General features: G+C 37.0%; 1 protein-coding gene across 17 annotated transcripts in view; it reads left to right on the top strand.

The window, feature by feature from the left end:
• The window catches only part of LOC129724438 (sex determination protein fruitless), a 658,376-nt gene that overhangs the window by 542,979 nt on the left and 92,408 nt on the right, over positions 1-22,989 (top strand). For all 17 annotated transcript variants that reach the window (XM_055679480.1, XM_055679471.1, XM_055679489.1 and 14 more), the window contains one exon: positions 21,484-21,631. In XM_055679480.1, the coding sequence (XP_055535455.1) occupies positions 21,484-21,631 (148 nt within the window). The remainder of the gene's footprint in view (positions 1-21,483; positions 21,632-22,989) is intronic.

Below are 22,989 nucleotides of genomic sequence, written 5' to 3'. Positions count from 1 at the left end.
CCCGTGCTCTGGGATGGACAGCGGTAGGACGGCATTCGTTCTCCACTCTAGTGTTTCTGATTTGATCTGATGAACCATATCTGTGAAGGAGTATGTACGTAAAAATTGATTTCTTGACTATGTTCTAATTTAAACGAAGGTTGGCATGCCACACTTCCAAACGAGAAAAGTGTTGAGAAAAATGTAAAAGTCATTCATTCGATGTGTTCAGGTGGAGTGTTGGAAACAATTCTGAACGTGAGTTGATTTCATATCCTTTTGTGTTTGCCAAACGTGATTGTGTGAAGAAGTCAACTTTGAATTTCGAATAATCTAATAACAGCCAATGTCATTGAATGAATCCTTGAGATTGAAGCTGATGACAACCACTCGAAGAGATCTAGTTTGTTGAAACCGAACTATTAGCCTCATCGAATTAATCAAAAGGCAATAAATTCAGCATTCCCTGCTAAACCACGAAAATTGGATATTTGTTGAAATGTTGTCGAACATCGTTGCAGTTGCGGTGGCAAAACAATTCAACACGAAACCTTTGATGATTAGAAATGTTTCTCCGCTTCGCAGCCTCCATTGCCTCGTTAATATTTCCATGGTTTTCCATTCGTTTATCACACAACGAATTCATACTGAATGGTCTGTAATATGAACTTAGCTACAAGCTCAACCGAATTAAACTCAGATCAACCGGTACACTCTATTTCAGGCATTCAAAATGAGTTTCAATTTGCCAGATTTCTGTAGCAAAAAATCTTTCAGAGATCCTTTCCCGTACGTACCTCCGCTCATTGGACTTGTAAACTATACACATATAAATTCACATCCCTGTGTTCTCTGTGCCCATATGCAGCAACGACGGCAGCAAACGAACTCACATTGCATCCGAGGCATGCACACGCATACCACACATACTGAACCGCACACCTCACGCGGCTACCGGATCCGTTTAAAGTGCAAACCACTTGGCATCGTCTGCAACGGGAACGAAGCTTGCACGGTGGGAGCTAATCGAATGCAGTCCCACTTCACACGCTAAAGCCGGAATCAAATGGTTGGACATAATTTGAACGACTTGCGAAACTCGAAAATACGACCGTATAAGAGTACCTTGCGGTACCTGTTGCTTGATGTTTTTTGGAGTAGGAAGTGGGGGGAGGGGCACATATTTCGGAAGCTTCAGCTCTGCAAACATTATAATGCGCCCATTGTGCACCCGTTTTACGGACGGCTGGATCCATGAATGGTCTTTTGATGGTAGTAAACGCTTTCCTGGCTGTGCGGTAGATCTTGACAAGTAAAACGTTGATTGTTGCGGTGGATTCTAAACGGGCAGGTTTCGGGCTATGGTTGCTGTGGCCAACCGTGTGGTTCAAGCCCGAGTACGAGAATGGCTCTTTAGCATCGTGTGCAATGCGTTGGCACCTAGCGGGGGAGTAGCTATTCAGCCAGTGGTTAACGACACTGGCTAAGGATTATCATTCGATACGGTTTAAGAGGGTAGGCGATGAGCCGCGTTAATTTATGGTAACGTATGAAAATGCGTGAATACTCGGAGTAATGTTGGTCAGATTCATTAAGGTAGCGCCAAACTATGATAAAGTAGTTAGTTCTAACCTGATATATGCATTTGGTCTTACTGTAAATCGTGAGTTTCTTGTTTTCTTAATCAAAATAGGTGAACAAAGTTAAGAAAATAAGCATTCTTAAACATTCAACCTAATCTCCTAAACTTTTTGTTGATCTAAACTAAAGAAAAATGAAACAAAGTATTTTGGGCCCGACTGCGGATTGGCGAACGGCTTGAGTTTAAAACGCTTACAACCTCCTCGTGGCATCACGCGTTTTTACTCTTTTTAAATTGATAATTGAATTATCAATTTTAATACTCAGCCTTTCTCTATTCTGTTTTGAAGGGGTCTGCCCAACAGTCACCACCCCCGAGTGCTGCTTTTTTATATGTGAAGAAAGAGAAATAATCTTTTGCAATCAAATAAGCAGCAAAAAATCCGATCCGAGTTATTTTCTCCAATTATGCTTAAAATCGCTATTAGTTGATTTTACCTAAAAGTTACAAACCGGATTTTTTTTTTTTGACTCTTGGGGCCGACATTCTTTGAGTGGTCCAAAAAATCGACTACCTCCAAAATTTTCAAATTTAAAAATAAATTACCTTTACAACAGTTTAACCGACTTTCAATTTTTCGCCGTCAATTAGGCCTTTCAAAGAAGAATACTAGAAAGTAATTCAAAATGATAATGGATGTATCAAAAGAATGATACAAACCATAATTTGCTATTTAGAGGGATGAAAAACTAAGAGACTCTATCGTTTTACCTCTTTTGGATTCCTCAGCGCATTTTATACACAAAATTGAATTTGGGTAGAAATATTTTAATCGTTACCCTTACTGACACGCAGAGAATGCTGAGTAAGAATCCCCAGGATACCGATTAACACGGTGACGGAATCGTGAAAGGAATCGCAAACACGATCCGGAGGATTCCCACTAAGGATTCTTATTCAAGAATCCTAGAGTCATGTACAGGGCATTCCTGAGGATTCTTTTTTCAGGAATCCTTTTCAAGGACGCTCACGAATCCAATGTGTGGAATCCTAGAGAATCTATGCGAATCGTATGTGTTCGTCCGGGTAGTATATCAAATGCATCTCCATCAAGTATTGCACTGCAACCAAGCGCCTCCATTATAAAGATAACCCTTTGATGGAGGCGCTTGGTAACTGTAATGCTTGATGGAGACGCATCTCATTTAGGTACTGAAGATTAAAATACACGGGGCCGCGTAAAAAAAACGCGTAAATTCCGGAATCCACGTAAAAACCGCGTAAATTCCGGAATCCGCGTAAAAAAGAACCGCGTAAATTCCGGAATCTGCGTAAAAAAACGCATAAATTCCGGAATCCGCGTAAAAAGCGACCTTAGTGTATTACTATCCCCAATACGAAAAACCTTTTAATATGTGTTTATTGTATGTAATATGAGTTGCGGAAGCCAATGAATCATTACTGAAACGATTAGACCATTTCTTTGGCACAGTTATCGTTACTTAAGGTACAGCTTGGTATTTACCCTTGAAAGGCTTTTATTCCTGTATGGACTTCCTCACTGCAACCAGAATCGTTGATCTATTATAAGATATACCCGGGTGTCTGCTGTATCAATACCGCTATTGAAAAGTGGCATTCTTATTTTGAAATTTTTTTGTCAGTCCTTGTGTGTAATGTGCTACCCTTCCTTTTACACGCTACCTCCCATACCGAGCCTTGTTTCTCCTGCCAAATATCACCAATTATAATTCTCTGGAGAAGTAGAAAAAAGGTAAAAGGCAAAAGTATTGTTGTTTTCAGCGTAAAGAAAAAGAAGCGTAACTGGTGGGGAGCCTGAGAATAAACCGATGCTTGAAGTCCTTTTTGACATAATATTCGAACCCACTGTCCCTGCGGCTACGCAGCTCCCCAGCTGGAAAGGCTTAATTACATCATTATCTTAATTTTGACGGCAAAAAATAGAAAATCGATCAAAGGTAACAATTTTTTTTTTAAATTAAAAACTTGAAGGGCCAAGCATAACACTGTTCGACACAGGTGTGGCCATAAAGCTCAAACAGGAAAAAATGAAAGATTATAGCTTTTTAACCATTCCTGTGCATTTTGATGCCCCCAAAACATTTTTTTTTGTATTACCTGTAATGAAAGCGTTATAAATGTTTCTAGCTGTTCCAGCAAAGTTCGTCCCGCCCATTTTTTCGTTTACTTCAATAATTATAAACGTTCTAAATTGTTCCCACATACATTCAATGATTGATCTTGCGATGTGTTTATAGTCTGCAAATGCATGACGAATCGGATATCGGATACGTTAAAACTCAAAAGCTGAATCGTTTGAAATGATTGGTTTTACCGGAACGAGAACATTCACGCCTCTTGGTTTCTGTGCTCCATTTCGGTTTCAAAAATACCCATATTTATTGCACCCAACACAAACGGGGGAGATTTTGTTACTTTTGAGCAACTTTTTCTTATTTATTGTGTCTTATGAACGCGCATTATACACAAAGAGTAATAACCATTCTCGCGTGATGCAGAAATTTGCGTTCCATTTATATGGGAGCCCTACTTTTTCGATAAGGGAGAGGTGTCTATCTACCACAACAATATTTCTTGCATACGAAAACACCGACATGCTAAATTTGGTTCCATTTTCATGATTAGATTTCGAGTTACGCAGATATTTGTGTTTCAATTGTATGAGAGCTCTCCCTTCTAGAGCAAGGAAGGGTCTCAAGCTACCATAGGAACATTTCTAATACTCAAAAAGCTTCACATGACTAATTGGGTTCCTTTCGCTTGATTAGTTCTCGTATTATTCAAAAATATGTGTTTCCCTTGTATGGGAGCCCTCCCTTACAGACAAGGGTGTGATCTCAAACCATCATAAGTAGGTACTGGAAATACAAAAAATCCTGTCTGGTATAATAGTCATAAGAAAAATTTGAAAAACCGTAAACAACAAGCACATAAAACCAATAAAAGACACAACAGTAGCGAAAATTTAGCAATCTATTTGGATATATGCGATCAACTTAATCTTACCATCAGTAATGCGATTGATGAATATAATGCAAAAACTGAACTTGAAATAAAATCCTGCCGAAGAATTTCTATAGTTACGTGAAAACTAAACTAAAACATTTACTAGAGAGGATCGCGACCGCGATTATTTTGCAATTTATCCAAACTTCTCGAGGGCTATTGGTGTAAACCAAATTCATGTGCAGGATATTTTTCAGGCATTGAACAGCTTGGATGCCTCAAAAGGACCTGGACCTGACGGAATCCCGCCAGTATTTTTGAAAAATCTTTCAACGGAACTTACTGCTCCATTGTTCTGGCTCTTCAACATGTCACTGGGATATGGGCGCTTCCCGATAAATTGGAAAAGCTCGTTTCTAGTGCCTATTTTCAAATCAGGCCGAAAATCCTACATACGTAATTATCGTGGAATAGTCCTATTTTTTGGATTCCTAACCTATTCGAAGCAATTGTAAATGAAAAACTATTTTTCCAAATTAAAAACCGAATTACTGAGAAGCAACAGGGCTTCTTCAAGGGCCGTTCAACGTCGACCAATTTACTTGAATTTATAAATTATTCATTGAATGCAATGGATTATGAAAACCATGTAGAAGCTCTTTACACAGATTTCATTTGATCGCATAGACATATCAATGCTACTTTTCAAATTGCAAAAATGAGCCAGAACTCCTGAAGTGGCTCGAATCATATTTAACCAATCGCCAACAAATAGTTGAATTTAATGGACAAAACTCAAATCCGATTTTAGTTATTTCTGGTGTTTCCCAAGGCACTTATTTAGAACCTCTTCTTTTCATCTTGTACGTTACGACATTTCCTTTATTCTTAAAAAACTGAAAGTGTTAATTCATGCCGACGATATGAAGCTCTTTTTGGAAATAAGAAATGAAGAAGACATCAATGCATTCCAGAATGGAATATACATATTCTACGCATGGTGTAAAAAAAGCTTACTAGAGTTAAATGTAAAAAAATGCAACTACATATCATTCTGTCGAAAAAGAACAACACCGAACATTACAATATCATTAGGAAACCAAACTGTAGCAAATTGTGAAAGAGATAGGGACTTAGGAGTTGTCTGAGACTTCAAACTGACTCTCAATGACCACTACAACACAATAATCCACAAAGCTAGTAACATGCTTGGATTTATAAAGCGCTATTATTACAACTTTCAGGATCCGTATATCATCAAAACATCATATATAGCCTATGTAAAGTCAATACTGGTATACTGCAGCATTGTGTTGTCACCCTGTACAATCACGCACGAAGAAAGAATTGAATCAGTACTAAAGCAATTTCTATTGTATGCTCTTCGTACAACTTCGGGGAGCTCCGTAGCCGTAAGGTTACAGAGTCCGCTTTGGTAAGCGGGTGGTCGTGGGTTCGAATCTCAGTAGAATCAAGCCATTTGGTTGCCAAAAGACTTTAGCATGGGTTCATTCTCAAGCTTCTCACCAAGTACCCTTTCTTCAATCTGAATTCTACAGTACCTCTGTTGACTCTTTTTCTAACAAAAATAGGTCCCTTTTATAATAAAACTGGTGTGAGTAACGTATGAAAGTGCTCTCCAGGGAATTGTAATCAGGCGATATTGTTGGGATGGACAGAGGCTCGGTATAGTAGCGTAGTAAGCTTGAAACGGAAAGGTAGAACTTACACACAAGCACGGATATGAATGATAAGCGTATCACTTACTTCAATAGTGGTACTGCCAATAATATGAAGTGCGGAGTACAGAAAAAACACCTGAACAATATCACAATAGATCTAATCTCTGGTCGCAGTGATGAGTCTACACAGGAAAAAAAATGCTCTTCGTAAATTAGATTGGACATCATTTCCTCTTCCATCATATGAAGCACGTTGCATGCTCATAAACATACAATCATTGAAAGAGCGTCGTGAATTTGCAATAGTGTCATTTGTAAACGACATCGTTTCGCAGCGCATTGATTCAGCTACACTTTTATCTAAGCTCCATTTCTACGCACCTATTAGACAACTTCAACATCGAAACACGTTTGCCACCAATTATTACCGCACAAATTATAAAAAATTTGGACCCTTGAATCGTATGATGGCCACTTACAATCAATACTGCGAAACCATTGATCTTACAATGTATCGGCTTGAACTTGAACACTTTTTTAGCTCAATACGTAATCGCAACGCTTATGGAATAAAAAATAGTTTGTAAGTAAACATTGTATTAGAATATTAGAATATTGTATATTGCCTACTTCTGATTGACGAAATGAATAAACTTTCCCTGTCTCCAAACACCCTACAGAAAGTCGATTTCCAACCGAACATTTTTTGACGTAGAGCTACGTCTTTCAGGAAGTTCGGCTACATACTTGGCTACATAGGGATGTAAAATGAAAATCTAAAACCAGAAAAAGTGAAAACTATGTCCAATTTCAATTGTCAAGCCTTGTCAAAACGCAAAGTTCGACCTCTGATTGGTCGTTATATGATTGCTTTCCAAGCACAGTCGTCAGAGTTACCTAGTAATTTGAAATGGCCTATAGAAGAACCTGTTTCAGTCGAAACCGCTTATATTAGTTCTGGACAGAGACAACAGCAGTGCTCCTTATCAGCAGCAGCAGTGCACCGGATACCAATGGCAGCATATAGCGGCCACCGCTGTGGCATGGCAACGAATAGCGCAGCAGTTGCAGCGGGTTTAAGCATCGATAGTAGCAGGGTCAGCTGATGCAATAGGACATTTCCTTTAGTAAAATGCTGTCCCTGTGCGATATCGGGCACTAGTATAAATGCCTCCAATGTAAAGTTGCCTTATTTTGACAACACGCAAACGTTCTGAAAAGCTGGCATTCAAAATACATGATCAGTCTAGTTTTGAGTGTTAAATCAGCTTTTCACTGTGTTATCTATCGCAAGGAATACCTTATTCGCACTGTCAATGATAACTCAACGATGTGACCAGCATCTTATCCGATATTGAATTCAACAGCAAATTGCCCTTTTCAGGATAAAATAAATGACTCATTAAACGAGTAATAATTTCTCTTTAATTAATTACACCTTCAGATGATGGAACAGTTGTAAATTTGACTTCATCTCTATGCCTCAGAACACCATTAGTCGGCACCTTCTCTAATGAAAAGTTGCCGTATTTTGACGATTTGGATTTTTATCGATTTTGAGTTAAGTATAAAAGTAGCTTGTTTACATCGTAATCCACCGAAAAAACTGAAATTTAGATCGGATTTATCCGAAAACTTTTCGAAAAAACATACCACCCGAACTGTCCCATATGGAGAATAAATGCATAACAGTACCATATTGATTTCAGCCCATTATAAACATTTTCTTTCTGAATTAAGCAATCAGAAAAGTTTAATATTATATAAGATCATTATTGCACGTTGAAGAGCCAAAAATAATTGCAAAAGTTGGTTTTGGAGCTTGCCCATCACGGACAGTGCTTCCCAAAATACACGTTTATTTCAAGCGATTACCGGCAAAATTGCTTCCAGCAGGACTGTTTTTGTCACTGCATCGGCGCAAAAACCTCCACTAAAATTTGTACTGCAACCATCGCCTTGTTCTTCATTGTTTGACAACAAATAATATCCTGCCGAATATTGTTTCATGAAATTATTTGCAAACTCCAAAAAATCTTCGTTGGCTGTATCCAAATCCGACACATGTTGCTGAATTAACTTTATTTAGGGTAATCGCTCCATCATTCATCTCAATAGTTTGGTGCACCTATATTCATCTTATTTCTCTCATTTGTACAATTTACCGTCAAATTTCTACAAATTTTTGAAAGTAAATCTATTTGCTTCTCGATTTTCTCAAGTGGCTAAAAGTTTTACGTAGAAAATATGGTAAAATTTGACGATACATTGATCAAAAAGGCGTGATGAGATGAATATAGGTACTGAGATGAATATAGGAGCGGTTACCCTATACCAATAATATTTATGTTACACTTTTATAAGATAATGATATTGCCGAACTTTCACACTACTACTGTTCAAGTGTTATATTTTGAAACTAAACGCACTTCTCATCTATCAAAATGAAATGCCGTTGGGACTGACATGTATTTATTTTACAGCTGGCGACCATGAATAAATGTATAACAGTCCCATCTTAGAAATTCCTGAATAAGGTAGTTTTATCCTCAAAGAAAGTATTATAATTCTCTTCTTGAAGAACATGAAATGTGAATGTAAGTCTAACATTTAAATCGCATTTTCTCGCTCTCCATGTTTTTCTTATGGGACAGTTATGCTTTTATGAGCAGTATAGTGTTTGTTTCATTCCTGTTCAGTGATGTATGCCCAAACTAAAATTCAGTAGCACTTCAATTTCTCTTCTGCACAAAACTTTAACCCTTTCTGACCGGACCCATATAATAGCGTAGGTAGAAGGTGACTTAAACAAAACTTTCTCTCTCGCTTTTTGAACGTCGTACTCAGTAATTTATTGCTAATTTTAACATCGCAGCTGCTACAAAAAATTAAAAACCGGAGCAAGCAAGGGTTTTTTTTATATATTTTTTGCTTCGGCTTAGGTTCTGTTATCCGTCATTTTTTTACCTACACAATTGTGTAGGCTCGGTCGAAAAGGGTTAAACTTATTCAGTAAAAGTAATGCAACAAACAACTTTATTTGGACTGTCACAACTTTATGTAGTTCTACGTTAAACTTGCGGTCTTGGCTTTGCATACAACCCTTGTAATTTTTTTGAGAAAAAATGTGTTTTTTATGTATTTAGAAGTAGAATTTTTAGAATTTTCGTTTAGAATTAGAAGATTTTTGAGGATCAAAAAATCACAACTATGACCGCTTTTAGGTACCCCTAAATCATTTCCAATTGAGCTGAAATTTTGCACAGATCATTATTTCGGGTCAATAAACAAAAAAAAACCGACCATGTAACGGTTTTTAGAAATTTGACAGTACCCTAATAAACAACATTGAAATACCATTTTTGAAAGATTTAACCTACTAAGGCATATGCGCTTTTTTGACGTAGAACTACGTCTTATGGCAACATTTTGGGATAGGGGTGCAACTTGAAATACCGAAAACATTGAGAGCGTCACGTAAATTGTCCAATTTCAAATACTTATAACTCAGTCTTAAAAATGTGGTTCAAAATAAAGCATATTAATAGAAAGTAACAAAAAATCGTTTATAATTTCACAATCAATTCGCATAGAAAACGAATTGAAAAAAAAAAAACAAAACATATTCAAGTTCACATCAGAAATTCGCGATAGATTTTTGTTGCGAATATTTGCAGAAGAGAAGGTTTCATGACGTCAAACAATCGCTTCAGATCCGGTGACAATTTTACATTAAGCCCAAATAATGCAATTTCCTTCTGTAAAACTTCGCTTAAGAGGCAGTTCGCGAGAGGCGCGACCACCTTTCTGAGGGACGTTGTTTTTATGTTCTCGGACTGAGCTGAAATTTTTGGCCTTTTTTTGTCTATTCAAAGTAGAAAGTTCTACCAATTTTTTTCATCAAGGTTAAGTGGGGTGAAACGGTCCTTAAAGATGATATGTCCAAAAATGTCCAAATCACATAATGTTCAATAGTGCTAAACTTGATAAATTTTTCGAAAAAATTGTGTTATTATTCTTCACTAAGAGTACTTCAAAACGAATGGTAACAGTATATGGCAAAGAGGTAACAAGACGAAAAAAATGCATTTTCCGTTTAAAAATTGTCAACTTTTAGGATCTTTCTACTCTTCTCAACTTCGCTAGAAAAAATATCTGAATATAGAGTTTTGTAGAGCAACTCAAGAGCTTTAATTTCATGTATAAGCCAAGTGCGCCAAATGGGGTGAAACGGCCCTTTTCGCAATGCTGTTTTCATGTATCATGTAGTATATTTTCCTATCTACAGGGAATCGGGAATCCCGGGATCCCAAAAATCAAAACTCCTGTTCCCGGGATCCGGGAACCTCAGGAAAAGCTATTTCCCGAAAAATAGTTTTCGGGATTGCAAACCTTACACCCAAGATGAATTTTCTGGGACCATAATGGTGCCCAGAAACTGAAAATCAACTCCTGACGCCATTTTGAATTCCATTATGGTGGCTTTCGGCTTTTGGAAAACGGTCTAAAATGGTCGGAAACCACCTAATATGATCCTGAGGCAAGAGATCCACTCCAGACGCCATTTTTAAATTTAAGATGGTGGTTTCGGATATTTGGTAAACTGCTAAATATGATCCAAAAGCACCCAATATGGATATTTCCGGATCCGAGAAGATGCCCAAGGACTCCAGAAGCCAACTTGGCGTTCAAGATGACGACTTTCGGTTTCTGATATACGAGAAGGTACTTCCGAAAGCGAAATGATGCACAGGAGATGGCGGTTTTCGGTTTTTGAAAAACACTTTAAAATGGCCGAGCAATATGAGTATTTCCTGATCCGGGATGATATTCAGAGGCTATTGATGGATCCCAGTTATCTTCCTAAATCTCTTCAGAGTCGCTACATAATTTTCAGAGAGTTATTTTGTGAGTGTTGGATAACAGTTACTGACATAAACTGATACAAGATAGTCTTTCGTAATCCGAGCATTAAAGAGAGTTAAAGAAAATTATTATTGAAATATACTGCTTCAGACAATCCAATTCAATTAAATTAGAGTTAAAATTGTTCGAAGTGCTTGAGTAAAAATCCACCAGTAGAAAACATACACAGAATTTCAGCAGAATCGTATGCCTACCCACCATTATGCCTAGCGTCAGTATGTCTCGTGTCTGTATGCTTAACGGGGTGTCATCGCCGGTTCGTTAATCAATGGGTCGTAAGTTAGGGTCCTTGGTGGAATCGCCTCAACAGGCGTCGATGATTGGCACAAAATAAGCGAAAATAAAAATAAAATTTCGTTATAGATAACAGTATTTCCGGGACGATAAATAATAAAAAATGTATTTTCCGCGAGTTGCAAATTAAATGGTAAATCTTGGTAGAAACAAGTAACACGATACTGGTGAACATTTTGTTATTTAAGTATTTTTTGTCGAGAACAAAATCTTGATTGTACATATAATGCGTTATAGCTGAGACAAATTCGATATCTGGGTTTCAAACTTGATCAAAAGTTGCGCTTATTTTGCACAATGTTGATGTGATTTCTCACCATTCAACTTTAGCGTTATATCAAAAGCTAAGCGTAGTATCAATGATTCGCAGAATTAAGACCTCTCCGAAAGATTTTCATAATTAGACATGCGGAAATCTATATCTATCTAGCTACACCTTCTGAATAAGGTAAATTTGCTGAACTAAAATTCAAATGTCTTCAAAACGAACGCTTTTAGGCAGATCGACAACATATATTAGAACAACCTGTTTTTTAGTTAATAAAACCACTGGAAGCATGTTGCTTTTGAGTTTTATTACTATTTGTGTCTTCTGACCGCACATTAGACAAAAAGTAACAAACTTAAGGTAACAAAATTAATTACAGCTACACGCTTGTATGTGTTTCTACAGGAGAACCTATAACCCAAAGTCAGAATTTCTTCCGCAGCGTACCAACCCCAAATGTTGAACGCCAGTGTTTTGTTCAATAGCTCACCTCACTGTTTACCGATTGGAAATAAAAAGCTATTTCGTTTCAACCGGAGTTGTCAGTTATCATTGCATATCGTTGAAAAAGCGAATATGTTTTTTCTAGATTGGCACGAGTTTCATATAATCGAACAAGTTCTAACGAGTCTTTATCACGATAAAGTTTAAAAAGAAAAAAAAATCTAGTGAAGAAAAAATCTAGGAAAAGGAAAAAAACTAATATATGCCAAACTTCGAATGCATTTCATTTCCTTTTTCAAAAAAAAAAAAAAAATAGTAACATGTGCAAAATATACGATAGTATGTGTTGTGATTTGAACGAAGGTGATTCTTATTGCTTTCTAATGACAAATTTATTGCAATAGAATGCATTTTTGGTATTATTCTCAAAGTAACAATTTGCTTACGTTAAAATGTCATTAGACTGTGTTCATTCTTGTTGACAATCGGTAAAACAAAAAGACACGGTCAAATTACATTTTTTTTTTTTTTTTTGTAGGTTACTGTATCTATTTTTTTATCAGGATGCTTACTATAGCTTTAAGTTTAAATACAGAAACACGATTATGTTGTCTCGTACAATCGTGAATTCCCAGTTAATTGTCCCATTCTATTTCCACACGGGTGCTATTTTGTGTTTGACAAAAGAAGCGTTTCTAAATAATTTGTTATGTTTCATATTTCTTTTCATAGCTATTTCGTAGTAAATCATTATAATTTTTGAGAAAAGATAAACAAAAATGAACAAAAAAACGTTTATCACTAATTTTATATTATATATGGTACTAAATTAGATATTTTATCTGTTTCAATACAAGACTTCATTGTTTGTGGCGGTCTTAGTTTCATTTTTTTATTAATTCACTATAGATTATATAAAATATAAATAAGAAAATTCTGCTTCTATATTTAATCGATAGTGGATAATATTTAACTGGTAATTATCACGCAACCACTCAAGCTGATTAATCTGCTAGCCGCTAAACAGTTGTTTAGTTGCGATCATCTTTCGAGAGATCAAGCACTAATTTTGACATAGACCTGTTTGGCAACCCAAAGAAACCTTCCCAATTACAACAAGGCTGTTACCCACAACTAATTATACAAAACAAAACTTTCATTTGATTTTCGCTTTAATCTATAAACCAGCCAGTAACGAAGTTCCCATTCCAACAATGGCACCGAAGAGCAGATAACGAAGTCAGGGGCAGAAATCCATTAGCGAACCGAAAAAAGAAAAACATAAATTTCCGCCAATAAGTGCCCAACAAATGTCCTTTCACTTGGCCAAAATGAAAAACAAAACTGTCCCCGATTGCTGTGAGCGGCTCAGTTAGCGCAACAATCGCACCAGTAAACACACAGCAGAGTTAAAAGTATTTGGCCCATCAGCAGCCGCGGCCGCCAGCCACCGAATTCATCTAATTCCCCGTGGTGAACTTTAATAGCCAGCAATTAATCTTGCACACATCAGAGACAACAGCAACAATTGTGTCCTAATTTCTTTCTTTCGCTAACTTCCATTCGATCCGATGGCCGTCGCAGATGGACGAGGAACTACAAATGAAAAAAAAAAACAAATGCATGCAGAATATATACAACACACGAACCACTGTATTCTAAACTGTGTTTATATAGGAACAAATAATAGAAAGAAGCGACGCGAAAATTGTGTGTACTACTAACCAGAAAACCTTCCGCGACGATCACGCCCGGTTCGGCCTGCTCCGGCTGGATGGTGTGTGCGAATGTGAGAATGCCGAAAAAAAATTCGCACACAATTTGACCTTCGAAATGTTTGAAATTCAAATTTCAGTCTGGCAGTTGGCTGCTGCTGCCGCAGCATTCGAGCTGGTTAACCGTGACACTGTATTAGTGCGTGTGTTTTTTTTTTGTGGGCCACTTGGGACATTCTGGCGATTAGTTAAAATAACACGGAATCAGGTCTACTCGCCAACGCGCGACCAAATGCTAAGTTGGTATTGGTAGAAGAGCTTTGCAGCGCGCTTTGAACTAGTTTGACACCCGATTGGTTATGTACTCTTCTATTTGTTTGAATTGTCCTGTTGAGCAGTTTGGTTGGACTAACAATCCACGCTACAGTCTATGTCAGCTTTTTTGAATTGTATGAAGTTTACAGCTAAAATTGTGACGGAGTAACAACAATGACCTAGGAATAATTGAAATAATTTCATTTTGCACTCAAAATTGATCAGCCTCTGGTTGTAACTTTTCCCGTACCTCTCTTAAAATGCTTTTAGTTCTGTAGCGAATATAAATATTTACTTCATCAATTTAACTGATCGTCAGTAGTTTCTTGCAGTACTTAGCATCGTCCTCGGTATAAACTCCATGATGGCGTAAAAGCCACAGCAAAACCACGCTACGATAACGTTAGTTTAGCCGGTTGGCAGCCGGTATGCTTGACTTCGTGCAGGAATTGCTTATTTCCTGCCCGGCAAGGATGTTAAGAGTGTCGGACGGTACACTCGCTTCTTCTCCTGTCGCTATCGACTCGAACTGGTTCTCGCAAGTGTGTATGGCGATACCGTAGCGACAATGATTCACACTTCATTGAACGTCCTGAAGGATACACTCTATATTGTTCCTGTTCCTGTGTGAACTGCACTTCACTGTACGAAGTTAGCCGGACGCTTCTTCTTCCAGGGGGTCCTCCCCTGGTTGCGTCATCTCATTGTGATGGTAGAATGTTATTGCAAAAAAATCAAAATAAGAATTCGTAAATCGGTTCGGAATCTTCACCAAAAACTGTCCGATAGAATAAAAAAATTATACTTTACAGAAATTTAGGTAATCTGTTGGGCTTCGGCAAAACTTATTTTCGTTCACAGCAGCCCGAGTGTTTGTGCATTCGCAAATTGACTTCCTCCTAGCCAAGCGGATGCACCCGGAGCGAGACCCGGGCTATTCTTCTTCTCGTTTCTTCGGCTGTCAGACACCGGGAAACACCGGGGAATATTTATTACAGCATTTTAACCTATTAATATTTCAAGCCCTTACCTGAGCAGTAATTTATACTTCCATCGCTCGGTAATGAAGCGGTAAAATATATTCTCTACGAACGCCGGAGTCGAGAGACCAGTGGTGAGCAAGAACGAATCCATCGCCGTCGTCGGAAGAAGCTTTTGCAGGCCGGTCGGTGCACAGACCAGAGTGGAGCGCCGACGTTTACGCTTTAATACAGCAATATGTTTTAATGTAGCGATCATAACAGCGATTTGAGCGGTTGGATTGGCAATGTTATTACCGGGGTCATAAGGTAAACGGTTTTACGAATTTGTCAAGTACATTTTGTTTCTCATAGAAATATTGACAAAAATATTTTTTGGTGATTTGGGCCATTACTTTTTTGTACAAATTGATCTAACAGCCTCTAAACAACAATTATTGTAACATTCTAATGCAACTAAAACTATAATATTACGTACAAAAAAAAACTAGTTTTAGAATTTGATTTCCATAACTTTTTGAGTTATAAGAATTATTAAATTACAATCCTTACCAGTTTCCATGCAAAAATGTTATCAGAAATAGATTCTTCGCAATACGTTCGATTGCAGTTTTATTTCGAAAACAATATAATAAAACGCTTGTACGCAAAGCCACGGCCGCAAGGCTGACGTAGAACTTCATAAGGCTGTTTGTTACATTACTTGTATTGAATATTTTTGAAGTTTTATGTAAAAGTGGAGTTGAAGTGCTACCGAATTTCAATTTGCACTTGTAAATACGACATTACTAAACAAGAATGAAAGAAACACTATGTGGCCTTAATAAACCGAGAAGATATTATATCTTCCATTCATTTGTTTGGTTGTTTTGGAAAATACGGTTTGTTGCCTACTTTGACATCTCATATGATGCTGATCGCATCTCTATTCGCTGCCACAGCTGCTGCATAATTAGGACCAGTCGCCATCCACTAGTAATATTATGATTTAGGCAGAAGTAGACTAGTCAAAATAGTACAATTCAGGTATACTAGGTGTATAATTCTGTCGTCCTTGCTAGAGAAGCGAGTATTATGCAATCAATCGAAACACACTGTTTTCAAAACTGCAAAAACGTGATCGTAATTATTTTGACCCAAAAAAAACTTGGTTTTAGAACCTAGTGCCTTCAGCAAAGTTGATCCATTGATTATTCTCCATTTTATCTGGGTTGCAATATTGTGAATAATCCACTAAACAGTGAGAACCGAACGCTACTTTTTTCATTTTTGCATGTAAAAATTCACTTTGCTAGGCAAAGTTGTAGCACATTCTATAATAAACAACTTTGTCAAAGACACCATGCTTCTTCTATCCGCTGAATTGAATGGACTCTTGTAGAGTTTCCTACAGATTGTCACTAAAAATCAACTTTTTAAATATAACATTTAGTTGTGATTTTCTACAATTTTTCAGTATTGTACAATGTTGTTTGCTATAAGAAAACAAACAATTTCACCGAAGAAAGTTTATTTTTACCTCTCATATTTATTCGGTTATTGACGGTTTTTAATTGAAATAATGCTTTAATTTACTTACAAATATCTACAAAATCTGTAAACATCTGCAGACAAAACGATTTCTATAGTAAAGTATAAGCAAAACATCGTTCAATCCAGATATACGCATTTGTCTCTCGCTGTCTCCTGTGTAGATATCTGTTAGTAAATTAGTGCATTATTTTGATAAATATCTTCAATAACTAAATAAATTTAATGGATAAAATTAAACTTTATTCAGTGAACTTGTATGCCTTATTATAGTAAACAAGACAGTAGAACACTAAAAAAATTTAGAAAATCACAAAAAAAGTTATACACAAAAAAAAGATTTTAAGGGTCATTTTGAAGAAAACTTCAGTTTATTTAAATTGGCAGATATAAGTATGGTGTCTTTGACAAAGTTTTTCCCATAAAATGGGCTACAACTTTACTCAACAAAGTAGATTTTTATATGCAAAACTGAATAAAATAAAATTCGTTTCTCACTGTTGGGTGTATTAATCACAGTACTCTAACTTTTATAAAATGGAAAATAATTAACAAAATATTTTTGCTCCAAACTAATTTTTTTTTGAGTATAAACTAGTTCGTATAAATTAGTGCATTATTCAAGAAAATCGTCAATAACCAAAAAAATATGTAGTACAAAAATTAACTTCTTTCAAAGAAACTGTTTGTTTCGGTATAGTAAACAATATTGCAGAACATTGAAAAGATGTAGAAAATCACTATAGAAAGTTAAATTAAAAACAACTGATTTTTATGGGTGAGCTATAGAAAACTCCACAAAGTTCATTTGAATAGGTAGATAGACGTATGACGTCTTCAACAAAGTTGTTTCTTTCAAAATGTGCTATAATTTTACTGAACAAAGTGGATTTTTATACTTCAAAATGAGAAAAGCAAAAATTCATTCCTCACTATCCTTTTGGATAAATCACAAAGTTGCAACTTCTATAACATGGAGAATAATCAATGGAACAACTTTACTGAAGACACTGTGGCTCTGAAATTTTTTTTTTTTGTCAAAATATTATCGATCACGTTCTTGAAGCTTTGGAAACAGTGTGCGGAGGCCGAAATCTGCGTTTAACGAGGCTTGGCAATTTTCATAGTTGCGGTAGTTGCGGTAATAACCTAAAAAACCCTCGAAGCCAACTGGCCTACTTTTTCAATATTTTTTCAATAATAACAATGGTTGATATACCCAAAATAAATTAAACTCATAAATAAACTCATTTTTACACAAGTATTTGAAATCATTGTTCTTTTTTAATATGTTGGCAGGACCCTCTCAAAATTTGCCAAAACTTGGTGAGTGAATAAGCCTTAGGCGTCGAAAACAGATTACGTAATGCATGAAGGGGAGAAGGAGTGGTAGGTTGAGTCTGCGTTACTTATTCTTACGTAGGAAGAAGGGTGGTAATAGAGACAGTTACGTAACTGTGATGTTTACTCGAAATTTTCGAAGAAGCTCAGGCTGATCAGCGTTACGTAATTTTAGGTCATGTCGAACGTCACCTATCATTACATAGGGGAGGAGGGAGTCGAAATCTAGATTTTTAGCGTTACGTAATTCGTGTACGAGGCCATACTACTATAAGCAAATTTTCATATTTTTTTGAAACTTCATCGGTACTAACATTTGAAAAGGGCTGAAGTTTGTTTTTAAATCGACATATCTGAATAATGACAAGTGATAGAGAAAAACTGTCAAAGGATGACTTTTAGAAAACTGTTTGGAATCGTACAAAAATATATTTCAAAATTAAATTTGAGACACTAACAAAAATTAAAAAAAGTTATTTAAAAAAAAATCATTTCAGATTAAAACAGTTTAAAGCGGAAAAAAATGTTTCTCGTTACAACAAGTTTTTCATGTTTAACGCAGTTTCATGTTTTTTGCTTCAGAACGCCCATTTGTTTCAAGACCGTTTGGTAATGATAAGAGTTGGAGAAAAGTTGTCAAGGAATGTTTTTTAGGAAATTGTCATTTAAAAATATTTAAAAAATAAAATTTGGTCAGTATCCGACCGTAGACACCATTTTTAAATTGAAAATGGCGGCTACTGGTTTTTGGAGAACAGCCTGAAAATGCTGTTTTTTGAACCAGGACGATGCCCAGAGGCCGAAATGTAGATTTCATAGAATTATTTAGGAATCCAAGATGGCGATTCAAGGTTTCTGGAATACAGTCTAAAACGACTAAAAACCTTCCATTATGGGAAAGTAGCCGGTATGACGCCCATAGGCCACAAATAAACATCAGATGCCATTTTGATTTCCAAGATAGCGACTTTCAGTCTCTGAAAGCAGCCTAGAATGACCAAATCCATCCTAAGGCCAAAAATTACCCATTGACTCCACTATTGAATGTGGTGGCTTGGAATCCACTACATTTAATAGTGAGAAATACATGAATATTTCTTGAATCGAAAGGAAGCTGAAAGGCAAAATTCGACCCCAAACCCATTTTCGAAATCCAATAAGGCTGAATGAGCAGAGGAATTAATGAAAGGATTTCGAAATGTTAGAACAAACACTAAATTTAAGCAATCATTTTTTTCTTGAGCTTATAAAATATTTATTTAAAAAAATCACGTTGCCTCATTTATGGATGTCACCATTGGCATATAAATAGATAGCAGGTATTTCTTATTTTTATCTAACTAAAGTGACTTTAACTTTGAGTCATTCGCCGCTCGTATAGCAAGTGTTGTTGTTGTAAAAATATGATTAAAACCCCATTCAATTCGACTAATGCCGAATTGCTCTGGATTTGTATTTTGCTGCCGATGTCTACATATCTGTTGTAGTTGCAGAATAGCATACATCCAAATTATTTTTCTCCATTTTCAATTATGCAATCAATTGCCTTCCGATCAACAGCTACATCATCCGTCCTCTACTTGACTGCTTAGAAAAAAAACCTTTTTTTTCACACCAACCCCGATCTACTTGTTTGTGTACAAGTTATCAACCTTCGTCACCTTTCGCAGTTATTCCGTGTGCTTGTTGGTCACCGTATCAAAATAAAAATAAAACTCGTACGAACTTGGCGGTCATGTGCCGTGTCACGGTGGATTTCGCGAAAAAAAAAACAACTCCTTTCCCAAACGATCGGCCAAGGTCGGCCGCGATAGAAACCGAACCCTTTTCCAAACGCACCGATTGACAGGAGTTTGACATTGACTGAATTCTGAACGCCGTTTGCCGTGCCAGCCAAAGTGGACTACATAGGAAGTTTTATTTTTCTGCAAACACACGCTTGCTGCTATACTTTGCTACAGTTAACATTTCGAATTTTAGGTTAAGGCCGGCTCTGCGAGCAGCAGCGAGAGTAAATTTATTCATTTTGACAGCCTATGTTTCGTGTGAAAGCTGTTGAAATGCAGAGGGACAGCACTATACGGAGCATCATTTGTGAAACGGGAAGCACTAACTGCGTGTGCAAAACATAATGAATACATGACTAAATGATGAAGAATATTTCTGCATGAATTAATAGGTAATTTATCAAATGTAATATTGGGAAAAGTTTCCAAATTCACTAAATCATAAATTCGCCAAGGTCGGTTAGTTACCCACATCAAAGTCAAAAGAAAAGACAATTTCCAATGTGCCGAAGACAAACGAAATCCTTGAAAGCCAACCGAAAGTTAAGATATTTGCCTTTGGCCAACACAAAGTACTTTGAAACAAACCCAAAACTGACTGTTAAGACACTAAAAATCATGTTTGATTTGCTTTAGTTTCTTTGTGGCCGACGCAAAAGCTAGGGCCCCAGGTCTTGGCAGGTACTTTTCCGCAATCTATGACCTGACAGAAACTGAATAGTCTGGCATTCCAGACCGTTCCGTCTGAACCTCATGCACCGTTCGCACTTCAGCAGGGGGTTTCGTCTTTCACATACCATCATCGACCACTTAAGCAGCAGACAAGAACCAGCTAGAGGATGAGCACTAGTTCACCTATTTACACAACGAAGAGTGTCACATGCAAACAGTCATCCGGGTCCTCAATATCTGCAATTGGCCCTGATTACGGCTTCGTCAGCAGAATTCTGAGCATCTTGTTCTTATCCTCTCGGTTCTACCCGTACCCCAATCTGTTCGTTTTTACCGCGACTTTTGCTTCGCCTTCCGCATAACGAATGAATCCTCTGCTAACTCGTTCAGACTTTGCATTATTTTCGATTGATGGTTGCTAGACACCCCAATGTTGTGGCCGGAAAGGTGTATTTAATTTGTCATCACGTTTCCCCCAATTTCGGACATCGCATTCCGAGTTTAAATTAACCAGTCGAGAGCCAGCTTCACAGAAACGAAGCCTTCAACTGTTGTAACCATTTCTCTCGATCTATTCTCAACGAAAAGGAAACCAACATCAATCACCTCTGTTTTCTTCTGTCACAAACCAGCAAACAAATTAGACGGACAGGTACGACAAAAAATCGGTTGTTTACCAGCAACCCATCAGAACCAAGCAGTAAAAGCGTGAAAGTGCTTCTTTTCTGGTTCTCCGAATAAGAGTTCCATCCGCTTGCCATAAGCATCGTGCCAAAGTTCTACAGTGTCGTGAGAATAGACAGCCGAAGCAAGCTTATACACACATACACACACCTATACACATCCAAGCAGGCCGTAGGCCGTAATTCGTTCTTTGATTCTTGTTTTCACAGATGTATCAGTCTCGAGTCCAGGCGTCCAGTAAACGAGTTGCATCGAAACTAACAGATGTTTTTTTTTATGTTGCATTTTCATTACAGGAACAGCACTGACACAGGAACAATGGACCAGCAGTACTGTTTACGCTGGAACAACCATCAGTCCAATCTGACTACCGTGTTAACAACCCTGCTGCAAGATGAGAAACTGTGTGACGTTACGCTCGCCTGCGACAAGGGAATCGTCAAAGTAAGTACCCATGACAGTTAATCGGCAAACGGGGAGAAATGAGTGGGAAGGATTGTTTTACTGAAAGTATCACTAGATTAAGGGGTAGCCGAAATCCTAGATGTTAAGTTTAGAAGCTATTTTTATCCAGCTTTCACGTATTGCAATGGCGGACTCCATAAAATGCGTTTATAATATGTAATTTGTTTTGCTTACGTCATAAGTTTTTTTAAAAACTGTTTAGTTTAAATTACTGATTTCCAAAATACATGTTAAATCAGAACTGAGTAGTCGTTATCTTACGAAGCTGCGTTATAGTTTCCGCCATTATAGCACGTAAAAAGCTAGGTGAAGTTTCGTAAAGACGTACTCCCGTTTGGTATATATTACCCAATATTCGATTGAGTGATTTGGTAGAAAACTACTGCACCAACATATCATGGAAAATGTCTCAAATAAGTATTGAATGCAATAATGGAAAATAACCAAAAAAGGTTCTAAAACATAAAAACATCATCAAAAGAAAACACAACAAAATGGCGGATCGAGTTGAAAGTTCCACTGTGCAGTAGATAATGGACGGTATAAAACGGAAAGTGCGGGAATTCATCCGAAACTCAGATGAATATTTGTCCTTTGAAGGTCAATCAATTTGCTGATTTTTTCTACGTGTTTTTGACGAAGATATGTCCCATTTTGTGCGACCAAATATCAAATGGATCAAGCTTTATAATCACTAAAACGTCAAATCAGGAAATGAAACTGCAAAACAGTGATGATCAACGCAAAAAAGTGAAAGCAAACTCAAGTTGAAAAGAAGTACAAATACAGACAGTAAATACTTAGTAAATAAATGGTCTTGAGCTTGAAATCCCTTAATTCTCTATTTCAAAGTTCCAAAACTGGTTCAACTTGTTGAAACGTGTAAGAGAGTCCTTTAGAGCACCTTTTAATAACTTGCCAAATTCAAGCAGCGACCTCATTGTTAACTAATAAGGACCGTTTTTATTATTTATTTGGATGAAAATGGCAATGGCTGCTTCCGAAAGTGATGATCATTTTCTGTAAACAATGTTAGCTTCATTTTTGAAAATTCATTACACTTCATATAAAATATCAAAACGTCCCAAGAAAGGCGGTTCCAGTTCGACTTCACAGCAAACTGAATTTCGTTATCCTCCAGCGGCAGCCGCAAGATGCAACACGTACTAGCGCATTTGCCTCCTTCAAATCCCCAACAGGATACAGCGTGTTATTATTCTTGTTACGGAATAAAAACTGTTTACGTCTTGCGAAACTGGAGAAATGACGTAACTTGAAAAAAAGATGGGGCCACTCACAACATGGGTCTGAAATGAATATCGCGAACAGAAAGCGAC

Source organism: Wyeomyia smithii, chromosome 1 (assembly GCF_029784165.1).
Source record: "Wyeomyia smithii strain HCP4-BCI-WySm-NY-G18 chromosome 1, ASM2978416v1, whole genome shotgun sequence".
NCBI lineage: Eukaryota > Metazoa > Arthropoda > Insecta > Diptera > Culicidae > Wyeomyia > Wyeomyia smithii.
The sequence above is the reverse complement of the archived record's forward strand: the minus strand, read 5'-3'. Positions and strand labels throughout refer to the sequence as shown.